Source organism: Stegodyphus dumicola, chromosome X1 (genome assembly GCF_044657685.1).
Source record: "Stegodyphus dumicola isolate Sdum_Otavi_A_Nest chromosome X1, ASM4465768v1".
NCBI classification, from domain to species: Eukaryota; Metazoa; Arthropoda; class Arachnida; order Araneae; family Eresidae; genus Stegodyphus; species Stegodyphus dumicola.
This window is the reverse complement of record NC_140780.1, coordinates 176,953,448-176,962,740: the sequence shown is the minus strand read 5'-3', so window position 1 is coordinate 176,962,740 and position 9,293 is coordinate 176,953,448. Positions and strand designations below refer to the sequence as shown.

At 34.3% G+C, this 9,293-nt stretch overlaps 1 protein-coding gene across 1 annotated transcript in view; it reads right to left on the bottom strand.

The window, feature by feature from the left end:
* Positions 1-333: 333 nt before the first annotated feature.
* The window catches only part of Gip (hydroxypyruvate isomerase-like protein Gip), a 112,402-nt gene continuing 103,442 nt past the window's right edge, over positions 334-9,293 (bottom strand). Inside the window, exons 7-8 of the mRNA XM_085806958.1 lie at positions 2,977-3,108; positions 334-508 (exon numbers count right to left, since the gene is read on the bottom strand). Coding sequence (XP_085663084.1) covers positions 474-508; positions 2,977-3,108 — 167 coding nt within the window. The 3' untranslated portion in view covers positions 334-473. The remainder of the gene's footprint in view (positions 509-2,976; positions 3,109-9,293) is intronic.

The following is a 9,293-nucleotide window of genomic DNA, read 5'->3' as shown; positions in this document are numbered from 1 at the left end:
CAGGCTGTGCGTGCCAGTAATACAACACAAACGTATGCAGAAAGAAGGGAGAAAATATCTCATAGCTTAAACAAGATAAGTTCCTGCTGCTTTACAAAATGAGTATTTTCAACAACAGGAATTTCTGATTCAGAAAAAAACCATACAAAAAGCTAGAATTTTTATTTCGAGATTCTTATTCCAGAGCTTTATAAAACTATACATAATATTCAATACAAATTTTATTTTATGAAATCCCTAAACTCAAATTATGTGGGAAGTTACGCTTAGTTACACAATCTTTTTAATAGTAAGCAGCCATTCCCTTTCCCTTCAAAAATAAGCAAACTCAAATCATAGTAAAAATTTTATTTTTGTAACTTGTGAAAAACATAGTTTTTATGAACAATTAATTACAAATGTATTTAAATGAAGACACAAAGTATTAAAAAAGTGACATGTGCAGCAGTGATTACAGTGAACATATAAATATATTAGATTGGCCATTGCAAGCTCATTGTAGTGGACCCTGGAAGGGAAAAAGAAAAAAATTAAAAAGGGAAAAGTAAGAAATAAACTGCATAAAAATTACCAAAATGGAAAATTGCAAGTCTTTGTAGTATTTTCATGTGAAACATTTATTTCTGAAGAATATTAAAGAAAAAAAAAAAAAAAAAAAAAAACAGGTTAATGCAAATACTTTTAAACAATTATTTGATCCCAGGAAAGTAAACTAGGCTACATGCCAGATAAGAGGACCTTCATAAAGATCTTTCTAATAGATATCAGCCCATATTGATACTAAAGGACAAAACCATGAAAATCACATGGAATCAGCATATATAATTATAGGGAACAGAACAAGGTTAAGTGGCAGTGCTCTATAGCTAGTTGCATTGTCAAATATTAGCTTTAAAAGTATGTTTTTGAAAGTATACAGTACAAAGTCCGAAATCCGGAATGATCTAAAATTCTAACCTCAAAGTCAGAAACTTTTTTTTTCGTATGCTTTACACATGCGCGTTTGATTTTTCCAGGGCTGTGGAGTCGGAGTCGGGTAGATTTTGGGATAAAAGGAGTTGGAGTTGCAAAAAAACATGTCGACCCCAACTCCAGTTTTTACTGAACAGTTTGAATTTGAAATGAAATTAAAGTGAACTGAAAAAAAAAAAATTAATGACAAACTGAGTTAATATTTTTATTTATAAACTATATACATTAATAAATAGTTATTTTCTATTTTACTGACATATCAGTAAATAAATATAAGGGAGAAAGATGGACGTGGTATTTGCTATTATTAATTAAACTCATTTATTTAGTTACTAATCTCATTGGTGAATTTAAGTAAGTAGCAAGAACTCCCAAAATTGATGCTATTCATTAGGAAGCGAGCAGGAAAAGGAGAAACGCAATGGAGAAGTACATATTTGATGATATAGTGGTTGTTAGGATTAAGAACTTTTTCAGAAGATGTAAATAATCATAATATTTCACCAACAGAAAGACTGGAATGATCTTGCAGAACTGAAAACCCTTCTTTCAACATAACTGTATATAGCCATAAAAAAGCTACAATCTGAAGAATTAACAGAAGACGAGAATGTTGGAAGATGTAGATAACCCTAATGTTTCACTAACAGAAAGACTGTGGAATGATTTTGCAAAATTGGAAACTCTTCTTTCTATACCGTATATAGCCACCAAAAAGCTACAATCTGAAAAATTAACGAGAGGCAAGACTGGAAGAATGTGATGTTTGTTCTTTCTGAAATGGAAGGTTTATTGCAGAAGGAATCCTTTCTTCAATGAAGAAAAGAGAAACCAGTTCGCTAGACAATAAGATCGTGCTGGGTTCAATATATGTAGATCCAAATTGCCAAATTGTGTTGGATGACAAACAAATTAAAAAGGCAAAGAAAGCCATCTATGAACTTTCATTAAGAATGAAATTATTCTCAGAACAACTGGAGTATTCAAATCAGGACAGTCAAACTGCAGATATTGTAACTGAGTCTCTATCATCGTCTCGATACAAACAAGATTTATACACGGCCTTTGAAGAAATAGATAAATATGATTGCTCTTGCAAGACAGCTCTTTCAGAACTTATAAAAATCTATCTTGAAAAGTTAAGGAAGTAGCTCTAACAGTAAGAGCTCCTCTTCCTACTCAAGTCAGTGTGGAAAGACTCTTCTCAGATCTGAAGTTTATCAAATCGGATCTATGGTCTTCTAACAAAGATCTTGCCGAAGTTTTACTATTTCTTAGCAATTACTATTGCCAATTTTTCCATTTTATAATAAATGCTAATATAAAAAATTTGCTATGCATCAATTTTTTCTGTAGCATCTATTACTTTTATATTAAAAAAATAAGCTGTACCCATGTGTATATGGGATACCACTTCCGAATCTTTGGGCCATTACACTTTGCCCTCTATCAAATTCATTAATAACGAAAGAGAAATGAATTCGATGGGAGCAGCCTTTCCCATCACTGGCAAGTAAGGGCAAAAATGATTCCTTATTTTCTCCAGCAGCAGTTAAATACCATTCCTACTTAATAACATATCTTCCACATCATCCAGATGACTTCACTGAAGAATGTCGATATGGTCATGTTTTGGCTCGTCAGTGCAAATCGAAGGAGACTATGTATTGAATGTATGAAATCTGGTCATAAAATTAATCCAAAGCAGATATACATGAGTTCACAGAAAAATGTTTATTCCAATTTTAATACAAACATTATTCCATGCCACACTGACAGAATTACAAACTACTTTATTTATTGAATAAATTAAGTTTTTATGTTGACTTAGTTTTAAGAGAAGAATTTAAAACTATTACATTTTATTTTTAATAATATTCATGCAATATATTTCAAATGAAAAAATTCTGAGTAATTCTAAGCCACTTATGTTATTCTTTCTATGAATATATGCCAAATACTAGCTCATAATGCACATGAAAGTATCACATAAAATGAACTCACCACTGGGTTTATATTCAAGCCCAATGTGGCCTGAATAATGTTGCTCAAGAAGGTTAAACACATCTTTATAATTGATTTCTCCTTTATGGCTTGGTTCCTGTCTCCCTGGGGCTTGGGAGACTTGAATGTAATCTAAAAATTTATGATACATTAAAAATGTACAAAATAATCTTTTATTCAAAACAACAGACAAAATTTTAAAATATAAAAGCAGTGCTTCTAACATTTATAATCACACTGAAAACTTTCAGACTTTGAAGTGTTTTCATAAATGAATGACACTTTAGCGATGATAAATGAATGAAAGAAAAATGGTACTTAATTATTTTAAATCACACTACAAAAAAGAAATCAGAGAAACATTTGAGAACACTCATCAAATATCAGTCAATGTAATCAAAAGTAAGTCTCAGTAAATTTTCAATTTAATGAACAGTAGTGAAAATCTAGCCATGACTGACATCAATGCCTTTATTTAGACTGAAAATCATTCACAAACTGCCAAAAATGGGCACTGTATCATTTTTAATTACACATTTCTCGCATGTACATTTTATACTTCTTAATAGTTTTGAGTTGTTGCACTCAGTGTCTCAATCATATAAAAATACTTTACCCTGCAATATAAGGATGTCCATGAAATGAAGCTACAATGTACACTGCTCGACATTGAAAATGCAACACCAAGAAGAAATTTATGCAAATTTGAGAGTAGACGCACGTCACTGAGTTATGCGAATGATGCGAAATGCACAGCTCTCCGACGCACGTGAAGTAAGATATAAGGGAAGGAACGTGCAAATTGGGCAATATTCATGTCGTTATTTCTGCCAGACGAATTATCGAAGAAAGTTGGTTTTTGTCCCGGACGATACATGTCCCGGAGAGAATGTCAGGCTGACGTCAACAAAGGCACTTCCAGCCAGATAGACGATTTTACGAGGGGTATGGTGATCGGACTGAAAAGGGTGGGTTGGTCCTTACGGCAAATCGCAGCTGATACCCACATGGATGCGAGCACGGTGCATCGGCTATGGCAAACATGGTTGGAACAAGGAAATGTGGAAAAAAGGAGGGGATACAGGTGCAGCCAGAGTGACATCAGCATGCCTGGATCGACGCATTCGCTGACAAGCTGTGGCAGTCCCACAAGTCACTTGTACCACGATTCTGCAGCATGTGCAAGATAGCCTGGATGTTCCCATGTCGACCAGAACCATTTCCTGTGCATTGGTCGAACGTGGCCTGCACTCATGGCATCCGTTAAGAAGACTGCCATTGACCCCACAGCATAGACACCAACGTTTAGAATGGTGCCAGACTGAAGCAATGTGGATGACAGAATGGCAAAACCTCGTGTTCTCAGATGAGTCACGCTTCTGTTTATCCAGTGACAGTCGCCACATACATGTGTGGCGTCGACGTGGAGACAGATCTAATCGGGCAGTAACTGTGGAACGCCCCACCACACGACAACGTGGCATAACGGTTTGGGGCGCTATCGCCTACGATTCCAGGTCACCTCTAGTTTGTATTCAGGGCACTATGACAGCCCAACGATACTTGGATAATGTACTGCGGCCGGTGGCAATCTCCTACCTTCAGGGGCGGCCTAATGCAATTTTTCAGCAGGATAACGCCCGACCACACAGTGCTCACATCTGCCAACATGCTCTGCAAGGTATACAGATGCTTCCCTGGCCACAGTACTATCCTGACCTGTCACCAATCGAATTGTGTGGGATGTAATTGGGCTACATTTGCAGACTCTGCCCCTGCCTCGTTCAGAAGATGAACTGTGGCAAACGGTTGAAAGGGAATGGAGAGCCATTCCTCAGGACACCATCCTCACTCTTATTGACTCTATGCCTAGATGTGTTTTTTTGTGCATCACTGTCCGCGGTGGTTCTACATCCTACTGAGCCGACGCCGTTCTCGCTCCGTATTCTGACTATCATTTTGAAATAAAGATCACTTATGGCTGCTTGCTGTCTCTGTCTTTTTTCCAAACTGCGTCACTTTCTGACCACTCCTTGGTGTTGCATTTTAAGTGTCGAGCAGTGTAATTTAATCAAAATAATATGCAGAGAGACATGAATGGCCTGTAAAAGAATTTGTTTATCCACTGGCGAAAGCACTTCCTCTGGCACAATGCCTAGTAGTATGCTATATAAAAAGTGAGGCATAAATTTTTGATATACATTCAAAAGTCGTTAATCCGGACTTCGCCGAATCCGGATTATCGATTTTTCCGGATTATAGATCATCAGTTTAAATCTCGTAAGATGGCATGCAGAAATTATAAAATTAAAAATATGAAACCGTAATTTATGAAATAAAGAACAATTATGATCTAAAGGGTATCAAAATTTACAAGAAAAAAAGCTTAATATTTATTTGTTTACTTTATTAAACATTTCTTTCAATGTAAGTTGTTTAAGTTGCTTCGTTTTATGTGATAATACTTTCTCTTTAATTCTATAAACAGACATAATTTCTTGTTCAGTTACAAAGTTCCGCTGTTCAAGTCCTATAATTGCTGTGTCGAGAATACCGACTAATTTGTCAAATGAAATTTTTTCGTTTTCAATAACCTCTGTGTCACTTTCTTCACTATCGGAAGCGAATTATAATGACGAGGAATTTTATTTAAATCATATCAAAGACGGAGTACATCGAGATGAAATACTACATTTAGTAAGGAATTATAAGCCAAATAAAACAAAAACATCTGCCCTGAAGATAAGGATAGTGCTGACAGATCAACTTCCAATTCATTGCGCGCCACGGCGTTTCCCCCCCCCTCCCCGCCGCAGAGCAGCGTGAAATTGATAAACAAATTTCAGAATGGTTAGAGAAACAAAGGATATGCCTTTATCCATTTTTTGCAGCAATTCCACTTTTTGTTTAATGGACTTCGAAACATACTTTTGCTTTGTAGATCCTTTACATATTAGTAAATGTATATCGGAAATTCTATTTGACATAATCGAAAGTTCAAGCTTACTTTTATAACATTGCCCTAACAGTCTGCAAAAAATAATAAGCTGGATCCAATTCTAAGATTAAGGAGCAACGCAATCTGCAACGTTAACTGAATTAGATAATTTTAGCTTAGCTTATACCGTCTGTTATACATTAAACGCGTATGCTTAAACGAATTATGCGCATGCGCACACGCATATTCGCAGCCGTAAAGGTCTTATGCCTATGCGTAAATGCCTATGCGCATGTGTCAACATGACGCATGCGCAGAAAGTTTGTAGCTTTGAGGTCCAGATTATAGATCATTCTGGATTATGGGTGTCCAAATTAACGACTTTTGACTGTATTTAGTTTAGATGCATAAATAATAATTCATACTTTAAGGCAAGGAAAGAAACAGGATGCTTAGTGAGGACCATTCTTTCACAGCCTGGTGAATTCTCAAAGATGAATCTAGCCACAACCACTTTAAGAATTAATAGCAAAAACGTTTGGCAGTTCATACACATGGAAACCATCTTAATAGAACTGAGATATAAATGCCAACCAAAAAAAGAAAAAAAAAAAAATTCTTCATCATTCATTGATTACTCGCAAGCATGAGTGATCTAAAGACATAATCCTGCAATGGTTGGGTGGTTGGTTGGTTGACTTTGTTAGAACTTTTCATAGTATAGTGGATGCTGTTGTGGCGAAAGAATTTTTCTGTGCGTTTACATTATGGAACTGTAGGTTTGCCGTTGCGATGTGTCTGTATTACTGTGATATATTTTGGTGTTTTCATTAAATATAAACGAAAGACATCATCATGTATTTTTGTATACCAAATCAAGATCAAAATTACCACTGATGCAAACTTGTCGAAACAAAAATAGCATTCGTACAAGAATCTTCAAGTGTTATACTCGCTTTTTGAATTTCGCATTCGTATCGTTAGTCGCTTCGTAATATGTGGCGCATCCGTCGGGAAACACTGTATGGTGGAGTGAGTAAATAGTTTAGTTGAAAATTTGTTTGAATAGAATATTTTGTAATTGTTGAAGTAGTAAAGTTGTTTGATGTGGTTGACCTTGTTTGATAAAAATTTACAACTTTCGTTTTCACATTTACTGAATGTTGGCATTGATATTTGGAAGTTTGAATGTATTTGCACGTAAGAAAATGTTGTGTTTTCTTAGAATTAGAATTTGCTGTTCATGCTTGAAGTGCGATTTGTTGTTGAAAATTACAGTTTGTTTTCTTAAAATTCTAGAATTAGAATTTATTGTTAAAGTATTTGAGGGGTAAAATTTGCTACTAGAAACTGTGAAAATGGCTAAACTGTTAAAACTTTGAACTAAGCGTGACACACATCGTGAACAAACTTTAAAGTTAGTTAAAAATATAAACAAATATTTGAATGAATCGCATATCGACGTAGATGTGATTAATATTTAGAACAGCTGAATAGTAAAATTGAAATTATTAACATACTAAATAGTAACACTGATGAATTGTTGAAAGAACAAGAAATTAAGAATGAAATTAACAAAGTAGATGAATATAACGAAAAAATAATACCAGTTAAAGTCAAGTTGCAAAACAAAATCAATTGGAATAGTTCCATATTAGTCAGGTGAACAAACAGTAAATCCAGAAAATGTTCACGTAGAAAATAAAACTTTGCATTTAGAAAACAGAACTAAACACCCTAAACTCGCTTCCTCGATTCTATGTTGAGCCTTCAGAATATTTAGATTTTTGGAATCAATTTGAGAATTCTATGCATAATAATTCTAATTTAACTGACGTTGACAAATTTTGCTATTTAAAGTCATTATTAGGTGGTAAAGCCCTAGCTTAGAATTAAAGGATTCTCAATTACTCCAGAGAATTATGAACAGGCTGTTAAATTAATTTCTGAAACATTTGGTCAAAGAGACATTTTAATAAATGCTCACTTGTCAAATTTATTAAATCTGGCACCTGTAAAAAATGCTTCTAACATTCAGGCTCTTCGGAACCTTTATTTTGAAGACCAAACTCAAATTAGATGTTTAGAGGAATTAAATGTCAAATCGGAAACATACACAACAATACTGACTAACATATTAAAAAATTAAAAATATAATATTAAAAATATTAAAAAATAGTAGAATTGAATCTTGAATTTTCTAAGCAAATTATAAATAATTATGATTTACAGGAATTAATGAAGTTTTTACATAATGCTATCAGTGCAAGAGAAAAAGCATTCCGTATTAATTCTAATAATGTATCATCATATAATAATTTTCGTTCTAACCAACATAAACAAAAAAATTTTCGAAACCAGAAATGAAACTTCCCTTCGAGTTGTAATAATCAACATGCATCAGTAACAGAATTTATGGTGCAAACTTCCCAAGTTTGTTTATTCTGCGGTCAAGGTCATTGTAAGACTGAATGTGAAAACATGACTGTACAACAAAAAAAGGGATAAGTTACTTAAGGAAAGGAGATGTCTGTTGTGTTGTAACATAAAGTGTTTTGTGAAAAAATGTAATGCTAAACGGTGTTCATTCTGCTCAGATAGACATGCCACAGCTATTTGTTTTAAAATTTGAAAATTCTAGCAAGTGTAAAGCTAATTCAAAACCGGAAGAAGAAAACCCAAAGGAAATGGAAATTCAGCCTGCTATTTCGAATTCAGTTGTAAATGATAGGAATGTGAATTTATTAAAGTGTGTTAGGACAGAAATTGTTGGTCTTAAATCGTCAGGTATAGTTATTGCAATGATCAATAACGGTACTGAAAAGAGTTTTATTAAAAGAAACATATCTATGAAGTTGGGATTAAAATGTCTAGGGTCAGAAACATTAAAGATTTATTCATTTGGAGCAAAGGCTCCTTGGTTGCAAACATGTCGCAGAGTTGAAGTGAGATTACAAAATATTTTAGATGGAAATGAAGTTGTAATACAGGCGTTGGAAACAGATTAAATTTCGAGGGCTGCGATTAATTTGCCGAATAAGAGTACAAGACCTGAAATGGAAGCCAAGGGATTAACTTTAATGTGGGGATATAATCAAGCATCAGATGATAATCAAATTTCCTTGTTAATAGGTATAGATTTTTATTGGAATTTTTTATTGGAATTGGTTTTGAAAGGTTAAATACGTCTTTGGTAGCTGTAAACACAAAACTTGGATGGTCCTTGCAAGAAAATTGTGGTGATATGAGTAAAACAGCTGCTGTAAACTTAGTTTTGAGTGATCAAAGCACTGTGTCAGCCGAACTCGGGCGTTTCTAGGAAATGGAAAGTTTAGGTATTGAAAACGAGGAGTGCAGTGTTTGACTTTAGTGGAACAGG